This window comes from Helobdella robusta (assembly GCF_000326865.2).
Source record: "Helobdella robusta unplaced genomic scaffold HELROscaffold_1, whole genome shotgun sequence".
Classification (NCBI taxonomy): Eukaryota; Metazoa; Annelida; class Clitellata; order Rhynchobdellida; family Glossiphoniidae; genus Helobdella; species Helobdella robusta.
Window position 1 is genome coordinate 3,088,879 of NW_008703570.1, and position 18,687 is coordinate 3,107,565.

Here is an 18,687-nt window from a genome sequence, read left to right on the forward strand (position 1 = left end):
CGATGTTGAAAAGCTTATACGCCAGCCTCATGATAAAATTCTATGCAGAAAGATTTTTTTCGTGTGGTTTTATAATTAAAAGTAAATTATTTTATTTTTCAAAGTTACCTTCATCATTTCTTTTATTTTCATATTATTTCTTAGAAGCTTGGCATCTTCCGCCACGAGTTTATCTTTATTTGAAATAGTTAAATTCAGTTTAAAACAATTAAAATTCTTAGCAAATTTTACGTACTTGGATCGATGAGATTTTCTGGGAAAATATTCTGTTTGAAACAATCTTTTGGAAGTTTTCCGTAATTGATTTCGTCGGGTTCATCAGGAAATTTTTTTATGTTTTCTTTGCGTTCACGTTCTTGTAATTTGTAGTTAGAAGTTGCGTAGTTGTGGTCGTAGTTGTTGTTCACATCTCGGGTCATGTAGACAAGCGGTCGTTGAATGCTAAATGAACTTTTCTGCTGAATTGTCGGTTTTGTGTTTTTCATTCGAGACGGGTTGACACATTTTTGTTCGGTCTTGTTCTCCCAGCGGGCTGGCGGGTTGTTCAGTGGCATAGATGTTGCAACGAAATCGATGTTTGACCTTGTTGAACTGCGCTGGTTGCTTCGAACAAAGGCTGTCTAAAATTTCGAAAACGTTTTCGATTAAAACTAAGAACATTACTTGTCTATATTATTCATCTACCTCACTATTGCAAACTTTATTGCACAAAATGTTGTATGTTCCGTGAAAGCTGTTGAATTTTTTATTTTCTATTGATTCGATAATTTCTGTGCCCGGAAATCCCATGCCTATCATTCTCTCTGCGAATATTTATTTTAATTCTGATTTTCGTTATTCAACTTTTCATGTGAAAAAAGTACTATTTGAATTTATCTACCCAAAACAGTCTGATTGACATCCAGTGTGGCACTTGTCGGCCTGTAGGTTGGTGCACAGCTGTAACCCATGCTCACCCAATCATCTCGCAGTGCTTGCTGGGTTACAAAATTTTGTTTCGTAGTTTAACACACAAACTGCTAGTTAAAAAAATATTCAAATAAAATATTCTTCATTACTTCCAAATGCAATCTATCGTTCGGATTTCTTTTAAGAAATTTTCTTAAAAACAATTCACTCCGAACCGAAACATAATCTGGTGATTTAAAAGTTCCTTGCAAAACTTTTTGTTTCAGCTCCTGAAATAACAAAAACAACGTTTGCATTTTTTAAAATAAAAAATAATTGGAACAATGATTTCAACATATTTTCTAACTGGTAGAGTTTTCCCATCAAATGGCAGTGAACCTGTCAGCAAAGTGAAAAGAATGACTCCCAGACTCCAAACATCAACTTCTGGGCCAATGTATTTCTCTCCTAATTTTGTTTTTAAAACTTCACAATATAAAAAAATTTCCATGAAAAAAAAGCTGACCCTTGAAAAGTTCTGGAGCGGCGTATGGTGGACTGCCACAAAAAGTGTCCAAAAAGCTGCTGGCATCGTAATAATTACAGAATCCAAAATCACACAGCTTTATATTATTGTCACCATCTAACAAAAGGTTTTCCACCTAAACAAAAACAATCATCTCATAAGATTCGCAAAATGTTTAATAAAAATATTTGAAAAAACTTTTGTCGAAACAAACTTTCAAGTCTCGATGAACAATTTTGTTCGTGTGGAGGTAAGCAACAGCGGACAAAAGCTGTTTATTTTAAAGTGAGTTAAAATTATTTAAATTTCTGTAAATTGTAAAATAGAGTTTCCCTACTTGTCTGAACTTATCTCTTGCATCAGTTTCTGTCAACCTTTTTTTGGATACGATGTAGTCAAAAATTTCGCCTGAGGCAATTAAAAATATTGAGGCCCATTGAATGCAGAAACAAGTTTTAAAACGATAACATGATAAATTCAGTAAATTAAAAAACCGGACTAATAAAGTAGTTTTTAATGAAGAGTTCCATCGTGACAACCTCGCTTCGCCAGCTCCAACACGATGAAGATGTGGTTGGCTGTTTCAATCACTTCGTATATTTGCACTGGTGACAATTTTTTTGTAATAGAAAGTTCATCATTGCAGAAATAAAATAATAATTGCAAAAACAATATGAAGCATATCCCAGAAATCTTTAGTTGAAGTTGACAAACGACGAGAAACTCACCAATGTTCGGGTGTTTCAGAAACTTGTGAATTTTTATTTCTCGATAGATCTGAGAAAGCAGATGTTAAAAATACTTTAATTAAGTTTTTTACTTTATTTAGTTATTATTAAAAAAGTCACGAAAAATCATGCAACAATTTTAAACTAAAAAAATTAAAATATCATAAATGTTACAAAAATATCTTTTTTTTTGTAAACAAACAATAACGGTTCTTGGTACAGTGTTTGTGTTTAATGAAACTTTTATTTTAATTTCTTTTGATTATTGTTAAAACATTTTTAAATTTTCATTAGAGCACGACACTCAATTATTGAAGGTGATGCATGTTTATCATTGTTTCAGCTATCTCACTGCTCAGAACTTATTCCTTCATTGCAAATGCAATATTGACTGAACAAAGACTGACGACTGATTCAAGAAAAAACACAAGACTCGTATTAGGAACAGTCTTTAATGTTATTATAGTTGCGAAGGCTGTTCAATCGAAACAACTCAGCAAATTTTGCCAAAAAAGTGTTGCAAATTTTATGAACTTTATATAAACTCAGTACTAAATGTTGAAGTCATTTTATGTACGTATGTGTCAACATGTGTGTGTGTGTGTGTGCGTGTTTGTTTGTTTGTGTGTGTGTGTGTGTGTGTGTGTGTGTGTGTGTGTGTGTGTGTACATTTATACATTGAATTTCAATTGTAATTGTTAAGGTATGAGCTGTGGTTAATTTTCAAAGTATTACTTTCTTCTACGTTATCCATAGCAAAAAAGGTTTTAATCTTATTATGAACAGACAAATATCAGGGATAAAAATGATAAAGCGAAACTTCACATATTTTTTGCATAAAGATTTTATGCCAGATTTGTTTGAAAGCTCACCTATATGTGGATAAATTTGGTCGTATAACTTAAACTATGGAGTTTTATAAATAGTTTATAAGTTTTTCAACCAGAGTTTTGCAGTCGAAGATTATTGATGCAGTCGAAATTTTGTTGAGGTGACGGAGTCAGAGTCAGATATTTTTCATCCGACTCCGGAAAGTGAAAAGAATTTTTTTTAAAGTATTTTTTCTAGAGAATTTTTTTCCGATCGTGTTTTTTTTAAAGATATTTATGCGTTCAATACTAAAATAGATGCCAATAAGTGAATAAAATCTCATAACTTTCTTTCAGCATGTTTCAAAAAATTTTTCTGGGAGTCCGAATCCGGAGTCGTGAGTCAAAGTTCAGAGTTGGAAATTTTTACTCGACAAATTTTGTATCCGTTTCCCTCATCTTGCTTTCAAATGAATAAATTGTTAGTATTTAATTCGTATTCCTGATGAATCTTGTAAAAAGTCAAAACCGTTCTGTTTAAAAATGGACTCACAACAGGACAACGGAAGCTACGAGATATTATTTTAGCCGTACTTCAAAATTAACTGCTACCTTTTTTAGTTACAAATTAAAATGTTGAATTCAAAGTTGACACTGTCCAGTAGCTCAACAGCCAGAGTCACCAACACCAACAAAACACGGTGCGTTAAAATTTAAATAATTATTAAAACATTTAAACGTTATATCTGCATCAGCAATAAATTATTTTAAATAAAATTTTTACTTTTTCCAAATCGCTTGGCCGTGTTCGTTGCTTGTCGATTATTTTCACGGCCACCTGTCGTTTGAAATGAAAATCATAATATGTTCATTTTAAATAGTACTAGCTAAGCTATAAAAACAAATCTGCAAAAAGGCCTTTTGCATCAGCGGTGTCTACACAACCAAACACACCGCACATACTACAAACCAACCCCCGTTCCTACCCATCACACACATGAATGAATGAATGAATAAATGAATGAATGAATGAATGAATGAACGAACGAACGAATGAATGAATGAATGAATGAACGAATGAATGAATGAATGAATAAACGAATGAATGAACAAATGAATGAATAAACAATTGAATGATTAAACAAATGAATGAATGAATAGATAAATAAAAGAATGAATGAAAAAACAAATGAATGAATGAAATGTTGATAATACTTCAATTCCAGTTGGCCAATGTTCAGCGAGTTTCACTTTGGCGTACGTTCCTTTGCCTAAAGTTCGGAGTAGTCTATAGTTACCTATTACGTTGCTGTTGAAGTTGCTACTGATGTTGTTGTTGATGTTGTTAGTGATGTTGTTGTTGATGTTTGGTCGTGTGGTATTATTATTGTAAGGTGGGTTGTTGTTTCGGTACTTTGAAGAATTATGATTGTTGTTGACATTGTTACTTATTTTAATATAGTTTTTATCTTTATTACTAATATGATTATTGCTAATGTTGACAAACTGCTGTTGCTGTTGTTCTTGCAGTTGTTGTTGTTGATGTTGCTGTTGATGTTGCTGTTGATGTAGATATTGTTGATGTTGATGATGTTGCTGTTGATGTTGTTTGTTGCTAGGTGGCAGTGTTGTTTTCGTCCGAAATAAGTTTTTCTGGATATTTTGTAATGAGAATATAACAATGTCACAACGGGGTACATAAAATTAAAAGCAAAAAAATCAGTATCGGTGCCCATGCTCAGGCAAACCAGCTCCAGAAATGAGACGAAACATTTTGATCTATTTTTCATTCAAGTGATGCAGCATTTTAGAACATTAATAATGTTGTCCTAAAATAATTCAAAATTATTTTTAAATTATTTGTGCAAAATTATTCAAAAAGTATCATTCGAAGGAGTTCAAAACTTTCCTCTCCACCGTTCGATCTTCTGGAAAACAAAACTTCTGATATTGTAAATGCTGAGCAGGCATCAGCTTCACTCTCTAATGACATAATTAATTATTACGGTTGCGTTTCCTGCCTACACGCTAACTGCCAACGTGCTGAGATAAATCGAGTTGATATCGTTTCAAGTAGTTTTTAAAAATCACCAAGTGGTCGGGCAAGGCTGCACCTATTAAAGATGATTTGAACGGTGCCCAAGCAAATGCGCGTCCACATGCATTGGACTGCTCCTTCAGTTGGGCTACTGCCTATTAATAGTTTCTCAATTTTAAAAATATTTTGAACGTTTTTATCGGTGACTGTCATTTGGTCTTCCATCATTTTGTATTCAATTTTGATTAGATTATAGTTTGGATTAATGTTTAGAATTGTAAAGGAAACTTATAAGCTGTTGGTTTGTTTTTTATATAGCGCTCAACTTTTAACAGTAGCAACAGATGTTCTTGCAATCATTTAGTCATTTGGTCTGATTTGCCATGCATACTTTGATGACATTCAGATAATTGCTGCAAACAAACCAGAATTCAATCATAATAAATATACTACTAATAGTAATATTAATAATTTTAAAAAATTGAAGAAGCAGAATGATAAGAACAAAAATAATAACAATTGTTACAAAATTAATAAGTTTAATGCAAGAATTATTTTAACAACAATTTTAATTTTGTTGTGTCGTTGTTTATTTTTTTTGTGAATAAATGGAATTAAAAAATAATTTGTTGGTAATCAGAGAAAATAAATTTTTCATTCGTAATTGCAAGCTTGTAATAATTTTTAGTTAGCGATGTTAAATTATACAATAGGAAAAAAAGAGAAGTTGAACGTTGCACCTTTGTTGTTGAAAAAATGTTGTTGCTGTTTAGTGCTGGTAGATACTGCGCAGTTGAGCTGGTGTTGTTGTCGATTGCCATACTGTCGACTAAAATGTGTCTAATGTTGTTCTCGTTAGCTACGTTGTTCTTTGTTGTGTCTTTGTTTGTGTTGTCAGATGTGTTGTTGCCTATGCTGTTTGTGTTGTTGTTTATTTTGTTGTTAGTTGTGTTTTTGTTGTTGTACATGGGGTTGTCCGTGTTGATAATTTGTTTGTTGCTGGCTATGATGTTGTTACTGTTGATGACGTCATTGTTGGAAATGTTATTGTCGATGTGATTGTCGTTGTTAATGTTTATGAGGTGTTCAAAAATTTCGTAGTTGTTATGGATGATGGCGTTATTGTTGTAGTTGATGATGTTGATGTCAGTGGCAAAAACATTTTGATTCATACAAGTAGAAGTAGCCTCGCAGCCGTTCAGAACAACGTGGTCAATTTGTAACTGTCGCACGTCAGCGTTGCCAACCTGTTTGATGGCATCTGCAGTTGTTATAGTTCCTCGTTTGTCTGAGTTGGTAACTTCTTCATGCATTAAACTTGTTTTCTTTGCCGATCGGGTCCTCTTTGGCAGGGTAGCCATGTTTTGCAAAAAATAATTCTTTGTAGGCTTAGCGCCAAATTTGAAATCATTTTTCAAGCCGTATTCGAAAAGATTTTGCTTGAAGATGTTGCTGGTGTGTTCGCGAGTGACGATGAATGAGTTGTGCAGTTCGTTGCCAAAGGACCTCAGGTAGTCTTCGCCGTCCTTGGAAAGGCAATCTCGCACATTCTTTCGACGACTTGGGCTGTTGTTTTTGATGTTGTTGTTTGTTTTGTTGTTGTTTGTTTTGTTGTAGTTGTTGTTGGTGTTTGAGGTGAAATGTCGTCTCAGTGTTTCCATGAGATCTGTCATCGTTGTATTGAGTGACGTGAGCACGCTAACTATGTTTTGAACTTGACAAATTTTAAAAAACTTTAAAAAAATTTTTATTTACGTTTGTGTTCACTCTGTTCAATGATATAAAATAAATTAAAAATTTATTAATTTAGTATTATCTTGAGACCTATTTTATTATATAAATATTTATAATATCTTAATACAAATGGAATATATATATATATAGAGAGAGAGAGAGAGAAAGATATATATATATATATATATATATACATATATATATATATATATATATCATATATATATATATCTACGTATGTTATTTACTGCTGGCAGAAACATTTTGATTCATATAAGTAGAAATTTAAGTTAAGTTTATTCCTATTCATATATATATATATATATATATATATATATATACTTATATACTCACCACAAGACAAACAGTCTTATTCGGTCTCCGCATATTCAACTTCATAACTTTTATTCACTTATTTGATATGTTGTTGATTATGAATAAAACTTTGAAAAAAACTTTGAAACTTTGAAATATATTTATACTTTATATATATATATATATATATATATATATATATAATAGTTCATAATTACAAAGCAGGGTTGAGATTTTCAGAAAATCATTAAGAGTCAGATGGAAAATAACAAAAGCCAATTAATCATACATAAGAAGAGAACCACAACGTGGCAGTCAACTCAATCATTCAGCTCTACCAAGCAGCATCATTAATTTCAAACAACTTTAACTCTCTCATAATTAATACATCATCAATTTGCTTACATTTGTATCACACCAATCAATATCTTCTAATCAGGATACAATTAAACATTTCCTATTCATGTAAATATTATTTTATAATTTCTAAGCTTTCTTCATGGCTAAACACCAAAGAATATAACAACAAATACTAAAAAGTACAAAAAGTTCAGTCCTATCGAAGCAGCGTAGATAAATGTAAGTTTTAATGTAATTAATTTAATAGAAGCATATGTTATAGGTACATACATATAATCACATCACATGTTATTTATGTATATGCATGTATCTATCTATATGTAGTCTATATATCCTATATATCCTATATATATATATATATATATATATATATATATATAATTATGAAAGCTTTTATGAAAACCTATTCAACCGATCTCAATGTGAGTTGACTGAAGAGCAGTTATTATGTTATAGCGGTTCAATAGGAATTCGAAGCTCTTGAATGGATGCACTTTTTTAGCTTAACACAATGCAAACAAACAAACACACGCAGACATTTGCACACACACAAACAGTTCTTCTTTGATATATCTAAGTATAACTGTAGTTAAATCCTAATTTATTCAACGTTACAATGAGACACACACACACATTAGGAAGTTATATAAATAAATAAATAATACGCATATATAGATAGATGCATATTATATATATATATATATATATATATATATATATATGTATATATGGTAATATATAATTTATGAAATCTACAGAATTTCTAGCGTTGGATAGTTTTTTGTTACATTTTTCAATATTTTTAACCAAATTCTTGTCGTCATTAGTTATTTTATTAAAATTAAAACAACGGCACAACAATTGCCCGTTTACAACGTGTAGGGAAGCAACCTACCTTCATGCACAAATTTATCAAACAGATTATAAATGAACAGAACAATTCAAAATGTTTTTTAAAGAAACGTATTGGTAAAATATCCAGTTGACAAGACTTTGTAAGTGAAAGAAACACTTCTTTTCTGACATCAGCCTCAGACACCGCCAGAAAAGTCGAAAACAACTGCTCACATCCATGATCATCACTGTTTAGACAAGACTGATTTTCAGTGTCAATTTCCTGTTTTATCATTTTAATTTTTTCATTAAAGAAATTCATGAACTGAGATCATTGAATTCACGTTTAGTGCCTTCACTGTGACTGTTTAGAAAAATTTTATTAACCACCCTCCACAAGCTTTTTGGAGTTTTATTATTTTCAGAGACAACTTTCTTCCAATATACATTACGTTTGTTTGATCAAATTTCAGCTTTTCCTTTAAGGGCCAATATCCATTCATTTTTATCAGGCAATTTAGGACTATTTCTAAAAGTCCTTTCTTTTTTTCTACATTTCCGTTTTAAAGCCTTGCAATCATCATCAAACCACGGTGCAACATGATAGTGCTCAGGCAGCACCAGTAAAAGACGAACAACATAGAATATCAACAATTTTCTTTAATTCGTCACTGAAAATATCAAATAAATAAATAAATAAATCTTCGGAGACCAAATAAGAAAAATAACTTGTATAGCTTGTATATTTCATTTATAAATTTTTTGGTTAATTATATTTTGTATTGATTTCATAACTTTCTTATTATTATTATTGTTTTTCATATGATTGTTTGGTTTTTTTTATTGATTGGTAAATAGTTAATGAAATTTCTAGGTTCTAATATAATTATCTGATATAATAATTAATGATTCATGAGTAGGTGGGTATATGAGTTGGTACATGGGTAGGGGAGGTTAAGGAAATTAGATGGACGCATGAATGTTTGTTTATTTTTTCTATTGCATGGGAAATGTGTAGTTAATTTTATGCTATTCAGGTGTATGATGGGATTAATGGGTTAGATGGATAAAGTATTTTATTATATCTTGGTTTATAAGTTTGCATTTATGGTGACACCCAAGACACTGTTAGTGTTAATTTATTGTTTTTGGAAATTATTTTCAATCTGCATTATCTTCGTGGTTATACTTGTGAAGCAATTGTACGAATGTATCGTGGTATGCATGTATAATACTATGTATTTTTTTTTCCTGTACATTCGGTAATGGGCAATAGCCCGTGCTTTGTTCAAATAAATAAATAAATAGGCCACCGTGTCACATCCGTAATGGGAAAGAAAGAGAAGAGGAAAAATAATATAAACGTCAGAACTATTATGTTAAGTAATATGTATTTAGTATGCGTCCTTTGACAAAATGCAACCAAAACAGTGAAATGAGATTTAAAGAGTAAATCGACATAAATGGGTGGCAACAAAATAAACGAATATCTCGACATATGAAATTAAATTAATATGATAATAAAATTGAACAATATATTTATTATATGATGGGTCAATTGTTAATAAAAACTCATATAACTTTTTTCTAAACAAAACAATGTTAGCAATGTTCTTTATGTTGCTTGGAGTGGTATTGTCCCACAGCTTAGGTCCAGCAAACAAAAAAATATAAAAAATATATATATATAGGCTCTGAAAAAATTTGTTTTGTTGTTTTGGAATTACATATTGTTATTAAAAATGTTTTGTGTTGTGATAAAATGTTTCATTTTTAAAAACAAATCATTCGTCATTTGTTTTTTCTATTTCTCTCTTGGGCATAATTTATAACTGACATTGAAAAGAAATTACGCCTCGCTGCATCGCTATAAACATGCTCGATATAAACTCTTTTCATTACGTTTCTATAACAACTTCAATCAAAATTTTCTGCAATGGAGTTTCGCCAAGTGCAGCAAACAGGGTCAGCCAGACAGAATTTCGTAAATTAACCAATCAGTAGTCACATATGAAAAATGTTGAGTCGTTGCAGGCACAAATATAATCTACTCAAAAAAAGTTTTCACAAACTGTACAATTACACAATATAAGAGAGTCAAAAATCAAATTTCCGATAATTTAAGGTGATCCCTGGCAAATCATCATTTGACCCCCGAATGAGTCTTGACCCAAAGGTTAAGAACCACTGATCTAAAAGTCCATGACACACCACACACGCACATACCATAGACGCCTAAGTAATATTCCTTTACCATTTACTGTTTTATCGTTAGTCCTAGAAAGACAGTATATTTACAGTATTTAATTTATTTCACTGACGATTAATCTGCAAAATGAATAATTATTTTATGTTTCAAAAAATCAATTGCAAATTAATTGACACATACAAACCCACCTCTACACTTAATATAGCATCTCATATCAATCACATCATCACAAAAAACTTTCAAACATTTCAAGCGCTCAAAACACTGCGTTCACATGGTCTCAGAGGCATCAAATTATTCGACATCACTGAATCACTCATCATCTCACGCATTAAATATGCAGCTCCCTCATCAAAAAACTAATCCGCTTCAACTATCTACCTGCATCATATCTTACCGACACTCAGATATTCAACACACTCGATTCAAGACTGTTCAAGAAAATATAAAATAACAACAACCACGTTATCCATCTTCTTCTACCACCAATTAAAACTACAACATACAACCTTCGTCAGGGAAAACATAACTATCAAGTCGCCACCCAATCTACATATCAGGAAAAAACTTACATCACAAGACACCTCAAATATATTAACACTCAAATAAACTTTATCATTTACACAACTAGTTTTTATTTATCGACCATCTCACTAACTCACTAAGTCATCATCTAGTCTATTAATTTGCGTTTTTATGCCATTACTTCATTTTATTGTCAATTTATTTTATTTTCTTTTATTTATTTATTAGTTATTTAATTTATTCTATTTTATTTTCATGTTTATACTTCTTTTCCTCCATCTAATCTCAATAGTGTTCTTCATAATTTATCTCTATGTCCTTCTTCAATTATCGCTTGGTCTGACTCTATGTGTCTTAAACTTAATCCTTCTAAGTTTGAATTAATTTGTTTTAATAAATCTAAACACTCTATTACTATTCCTCCTTTTATCTTACCTGATTCTAAAACTCTTGATGTCTCTCATAAGTTTCGTAGTCTAGGTTTTACCTGTGATTCTACTGTGTCTCTCTCTTCTCAGATTAAGTGTTGCTAGAAGCTCTTACTTTCATCTACGTAGAATAAAAAAAACTTGCCTTTTCTTGATGATCCTACTCTTCTCCTTCTTGTTACTTCGTTAGTCTTATCTAGGATTGATTATTGTAACTCGCTCTACTATGGTCTTCCTGACTCTATACTCTATCCTTTAAGTAAAGCTTTTAACTCTGCTGCTCGTCGAGTTGCTAGTGCTCCTTTCTTTTCTCATATATCTCCATATCTTGTTCTCTTGCACTGGCTACCTATAAAATATAGAATAATTTTTAAAATTTGCACGTTCATGTATAAGTCTCAATCTAAATTATTTCCTAAGTATTTATCAGATATATTAATTGAATCTAAACGCCCCGGTTTACGATCGCCTACTTCTTCTCGCTTCTTCTTAACTCGTGTTAAACACTTTTTTGCCAAATCTACTTTTGCTTTTTCTGGTCCTTTTTTCTGGAACTCTCTACCTACTTCTCTGACTACTTCTCCATCACTCGCGAAGTTCAGAGCGGATCGCAAGACCCATCTGTTTTCAAAAAGCTAATTGATTGATCCTGATTTTTAAAGAATAATAATATAAAAAAAGATTATATCACAGTTTGTTTGGAAGGATTGGATTAGACTTAAGAAATAGCTCAAAAGTTCTACCCTTAACACACGGGGCACCGCAGTGCTCCGTGTTTGGGCCTCTTCTTTAACTTCTGTTCGTTAATGATTTATCTAGATTTTCAATTGCTTCATGTTTGCAGACGACAATTTTTTTTATATAAAGAATGACAGCAACGGTACAGTGAGTTGAATAAATATGACTACTTTTATTATCAAATATGACAATTGCATCTCACTGAATGAATTTTTAATCTGCACTTTGAAGCCTATTTACTAGTGAATTGCTAATAGGTATTATTATTATTTTATCATTATATTGTTGTTGGCGTTACAATTATTATCATTATTGCGATTATTATTGAATATTTATAAAGTGGAGAATATATCAGACATTAAAAGGTATGATGTGCTCGTATGGCGAGTACTTGTGTGGTTAAATAGGTTCTGGCTTTTGTCGTTCTATGTACAAATTACTTGTCAGTAATAATATAAATCATATAGATATGTTTTGTTACATAATATTTTTAAAATTCTCTGATCATTGTACAATAAGTAATGGTTTGTTTATCATTAGTTAATTATATTCTCATAAATGGTTTTGTTAAAATTTCTTTTCCACTGATTTATTTAGCATACTATGTTTGTATTGCCCTGAAATGTAGAGTGTACATTACGAGCGTTATTGCCATTTGTGGCCATTAATAAATTAATAGAGATATGGGATTCTATTTATTTCAGTTCACTAAAGTTAAGGCACTGTTAAAATTGTTTACTTTTTTGAGCTAATAAAAGAAAAAATATGCGATAACTTACAAATATTTTTGTAAAATGGTTGCAAATGACAAGGTAGACAAAATGAAAAAAATATAAAATATAAAAACAAGCAAGATATATGTCGGCAAAAAGGCATAAACTCCATGAACAAACAAAAATATGTTTATGGAAAATAACTTTCATATAAATCAATGTCGCTTGATTTTTTTCTTGTCACTTGAACGATTTTTACACAAAAATTTTATCGCACACCACACAAAAATAAAAGTAACGGTTAAAATGAAAAGAATTGTCAATATAAAAACCAGAAAAATATCGAACATGAAAAACTGGAACCAGTTCAATTGGTAAGCAGACGTTTTCAAATGATTGTCCCCATATTTTATAACGTGATTAATTAAATGAGAAACTCTTATTTCCGGCTTTACTAATTTGTCTTTCATGATGAGTGAATAGAATTCGGCCGCTTTCTTATAAGAATCGTTTTTAAGAAGGCTCTTTACATTCTCGACCATGCCAAGAGATGTAAACGCTGACAAGCTCATGACCAAAGCATACCCTTTAGACTCTGCCATCGCAGCGTTCCCATGTTGGTCAATTGCAATCGGCAGAATAATCATCGGTTTAGCGTAGTAAACAGATTCTATTATGCTGTTTATTCCTCCGTGTGTTATAAATAATTTTATTGTGGGATTCGCTAGCAATTCGTTTTGTGGTAACCATTTCATGGTATAAACATTGGTTACATCTGGACAGATTTTTTTGGCGGACTTATTTAATTTCCATATAAAGCAAATATTTTGACGAAAGTATTTGAATGTTTCGCAAAAACGGTCTATTAAAAAATCTGATATTTCATCCATGAAACTTCCAAATGAAATTATAACGCAACCATCATAGTGAGAATAATAATCTACAAGAACTTTTAGTTGTGTCGGCATTTTGCTATGCATAGAATTATACGTTGAGTCAATTATTATATCTCCTATATTCATTGTGTTTGGCATTTGAACATTTGGATAACTCACCGCAATGTCTTCCAGAAAAAGCCAAAGAGAGCCTTTATTAAGAAGATCGACTGATGTTAAATGTTTAAACTTTGTGTTGTCGGTCATAAATGGATCTTCATACAAATCATAACCTAAAAACGTCGTTAACATCAAAAAATCTTCAACAAAATTTATAAACCTTTGAAAAAAGTTCATTCGGTCAGTATTTTTATCACCAAGAAATGGAGTAAATGACGGAAGTCTTGGTACTCTGAACATCCAAGCTACCCATGAAATTGAAAATATACCATAAGGAACATCCATGGAAATGGGTAAAAAAAGAGAACACTGTGGCGCTACTGGGTCAATCACCACAAACTGATAGCCAGTGTTGTTCAACTGCGTGCGAAGTTCGAAATTTGACATTACGTCTGTACATTCCAGAACAAGTTGCTTCGTTACAATAGATCCTAAACTCAAAGCTTTTATGAATCTTTTGATGGGAGAACCTAAGGCTGTCTCTAAAAGTAATCTGTTCATTTCAGGACTTTCAACATAAGCATTTTCACTTTTAACCTTGTAATAAATAAAAGTAAACGTTCCATTATGATTAGCATTAGAAGCAGTGTTTTTTAAAAGTTCTTCATCACCCGTTTTTCTATTTTCATGGTACGCTACGAGCATGTCAACCTGATGACCCTCTTTAGCGAGCCCTTTCCCTAATTTAGCAAAATAACCATTATGTGATTTTATTCGACTCGGAAAGAGCAATATTTTTGCACAGTCATTGGCATTGAAAAAAAACAATAACGTGCAAAAAATTATTTTTAAAACAGTCTTTGACTTTATTACAAAAACATCAAACATTTCATCAGAACTTATTCTATTTTAAAGAAGCTTCACTGTAACTTGAAAAACTAAAGTAAAATAAACGATAAACGATCATCAAAACATTACAACGTTAATGAAGTTTCACAGGACGTCAATACCAAAGAAAATAATATTGCCTGAACAACCTTTAATCTCTAGCTTTGCTGAACGTAAACAACTTAAATTATTCAATGTGTGTGTGCGCGTGCGTGTGTGTGAGTGTGTGTGCAGAAACACATGTTTTCACCCATCGTAGTTTCCTGCTTTTACGGTCTAACCAGTGGTGGGCAAATTGCGGACCACGGGCCGCATGCGCCCAGCCGGACGATAATTAATGCGTTCTGCGAACGCTGTTTTTAATTCACTCGTACATCTAAAAAAATTATTTCTCTGCATTTTTTTACATTTTGATGTAAATATTCTATTAGAAGCCAGATTTTCGAATATTTGTCATTTTCATCAATAATTGCATTTCTGACAATATATATATATATATATATATATATATATATATATATATATATATATATATATATATATATATATATAATACCAGAACACCAACTACACGCATCTTAAAATTGCAGAAGCAGTCCTAATTGACATCAATAAACCAAAAATTAATATACAACAAAAAATGACAACCTCACTCCCAACCCGGCACTTAATCAACAATGAAAACAAAGAAGTAATAAAAACTAGCATTGTAAATAGTGACAAAGAAGAATATGATGCTATCGATGAAGAAAAGGAAACCAACGAAGATGGACCAGCCAATAAAGAAAACTGACACCTAATTCCCATCTAAGTTCACTTTGACGAAGTGAATATTTCTCTATATAAAATAAATCGCACTGATGATGATTCATTCGGAATCGAAATATGGCCTTATTTGCAGCATGAATTCGGAAAATAAGTTTATTTTGAATTTTAATAAACTAAACGTTCACCAAAAAACTTTAGTGAGAAAAATCGAAAAAACGAACATATTAATATTATCATATTAATGCCAAACGTGTCATTTTTTGGTGACTCCATATTTGATTGGCGCTTGAATTCATAATTGTTTCTTTTACACTATATACATTCAATAGTTATCATCTTTTACACTATATACATTCAATGGTTATCATCTTAACAGTTCATTGGTTTCAGATTTGTATGCATTTTTTCGGTGGTCTTAATTGTTAACGATTAATTAATTAATTGTGTTTGTTTTATTTTGTTGTGTTGACTTGTGTTTCATTATTTATATACATAAGATAAGTTTATTATGTACATTACCTATTTAATTTATTTATGGTTTATATTTTCGAATTTCTATATTTTTGTTTGGCAAGGGACTCTGCCCGTGCTGTTTTGAATAATAATAATAATATATAAATTTCAAAAATTCAACACTATTTTCAACATTGTTCAACTTTTTTTATAATTTTTTTCAGTTTATTTATGTCAGAAAAATTAGACATTTTATTGTTTTAAAAAAATTTTATTAAATAAATTTGCAGATAGCTATTTCGAGTTATTTATAGATAACTCATCTTCAGTGCATTATATATAATGTCTGTAAGATATTTGATAAGATAAGAAAGAACAAATAATTATTAATTAATATAATATTTAAAACAGAAAACGAATAAAATAAATTTAATAACATTAAACAATATAAAACGCGATTTCAAAATTTTAACGGCAAGATTGTTTATATCATAGTTGTTAAGGTAAATACCAACGATCAGCCAATGGGTTGTGGCGTTGGTATCTACAGTGTTGGCACTGTTGTTGTTGTTGCTATTGTTGATGTTGTTGTTGATGTTGTTGTTGGTGTTGTTGATGTTGTTGTTAAGGTTGTCACTATTGGTATGATTGTTGTTTACATCATCACTGTTGTTGGTGATAACATTGTTATCATTATTGCTGTTGTCGTAATTTTTGTTGTTATAATTATTTAGTAGTCTATTTGAAGGTTTGACTTTACTTGAATGTTCATGGAGGGATTTTTGTTTTGTATGAAAATTGATTCAGCTATTTTCAGGTTTGTGATATTGTTATTGCAATAAACTATTTGCGTGTTATTTAATATTTGTCGTGTTAAAGTGATGTTATGCTGTTGTTGATAATGTTGTTTAATAGCTCCATTTTGTAGATGCATGGTCAAACGTCTTGACAATGTGGTAGTTGTCATTCCAATATTTGAAGCATTGTTATTACTGTTTGTGGTGAGGCTTTTGATGCTGTTATTATCAAAGTTATTAGACGTGTTGGAGGGGTTGCCATTATCTTCGTGTTCATTGTTGTTTGGAACGTTGTTGGTAATTGCATATACCGGTTATCAACAAGCAGCTGTTTTATTTTTTTAAGTTCTTTTTGCAATAGCAACAGAGCTGCAGTGACTGATTGTTCAGGTTACATGGGTTACCATGACGCTTTTTTGTATCTTTCTGCGCGTTCGCTAAGTCCTTTCAAGCATGAATTAGCATTAGTTGCTTTAACATAAACTGATGTATCAAACTGAAAAAATCCTTAACTACATTCAACTCAAAATAAAAATACTGTGTTCTGATGCTCAGGACAACGTTAGATCAAACGCTTCATAATATTTAATTCAGTGATCACCAGTAAACATTTTACCAGATTCTGATGCGTAGTTTTCTAACGATTTTTATGTATTGTCTATAAAAGGTATAATCTAAAATGTTATAATCAAATTCTGCTTCAAATTGGTCACGTGATATTTGTTAAGGTTTCAGTCTCATCCCTCATTAATCTTGCATTAATACAAACCAAACAAGCACGCTATAAGTATAAATACCACATTAGGTATTTTATAATATATATATATATATATTTATTGTAAATTGGTACATCAGTGAACATATTCGGCAAATTTATGTAGATATGTTAGTGTGCAAAAATATCTGTGGTTAAAACCGTACAAATCGAAAAAACCCAAAAACAGTCGTGACGTTTGTTAACCGTCGCTAAAGCGGATCGTCGCTAACGTAATTAACTTTATTTATAGTTTAAAAGTGAATTCGTCAGCTGCGATACAAAGTCATTTAGCCTGAAAAGATTAAGCTTGGAGGTGTATTACGCTCTTCCTTTAGTATTCAGTTTGTATATTTTAATTTCATTCTGAAATACTACTCGTTTTATATTGGTATACGTATACTAAAATATTAAGATACTGTCATAGTTTTACATTTATTTATAATATAAAAAAAGTCACATGCCTTTTTTTTATTTTTGGGGTTTATAATATAAATTTTTCCTCCAAAAACACTACTTTTTCTGTTAAAACAATAACTTTGACTAACTTTTAGGTTTTTAACAAACACAAATAACGCCCCCGCTTAGATCCGCCACTGTTTAAAAAAATAATATATAAGGAATTTTTGTGAGTAGTTTTCTGTATTTTATTTTTCCACACCATAGTTTGTTCACATATTAAATACAATTAAGAATTTACTAACAGATATATGCGAGAATATAAATTATTATAAATATAAACCAAGCATGATATAGGTAAAATGATTTCCAAGCAAGACAAGTTTAAACTAAAACTTTGAAAACGTGATTGTCAGTTCAAAAATCAATTTAAAAACCAATAAATATCCAATAAATAACCAACTTATAATATTAATTCAAGTTTTTTAACCAATCTTTACAGTTTTTAAAGCAACTGCAGAGCAACAAAATTAACAAATTAATATAATATAATATATAATAAAGAATTTAAATATATGTATAATTTAGTGAGAGGGAGAGGCAACAAAATTGTTAAAAGTTTTTTTAAAAAGTTTTCAACATTTTATATCGATTCAGTCAAAAATTAGGATTTAACTTTTTATATTTTCTCTTATGTTCACTTTTTTTTCAGTTCTGATTAGTCACTACTTTGTAAAATGTTAACAGGTTCTTTTAAAACTAAAGTTTTAACATTCAATTTTAAATTT

The 18,687-nt window shown here is 30.7% G+C and overlaps 2 protein-coding genes across 2 annotated transcripts; both read right to left on the reverse strand.

Moving 5' to 3' along the window:
* Window positions 1-672: 672 nt before the first annotated feature.
* Window positions 673-4,253, reverse strand: HELRODRAFT_62924 (hypothetical protein; the record flags this gene model as incomplete). The annotated part of the gene is made up of 11 exons (XM_009010669.1): window positions 673-803; window positions 881-977; window positions 1,059-1,178; window positions 1,256-1,356; window positions 1,415-1,550; window positions 1,629-1,685; window positions 1,752-1,822; window positions 1,951-2,019; window positions 2,143-2,191; window positions 3,736-3,789; window positions 4,167-4,253. Coding segments are annotated over 11 exons (972 nt in total), but the record flags the coding sequence as incomplete, so codon positions are not given.
* An 8,912-nt stretch (window positions 4,254-13,165) lies between these two features.
* Window positions 13,166-13,615, reverse strand: HELRODRAFT_135418 (hypothetical protein; the record flags this gene model as incomplete). The annotated part of the gene is made up of 1 exon (XM_009010670.1): window positions 13,166-13,615. A coding segment is annotated over one exon (450 nt), but the record flags the coding sequence as incomplete, so codon positions are not given.
* Window positions 13,616-18,687: the final 5,072 nt, after the last annotated feature.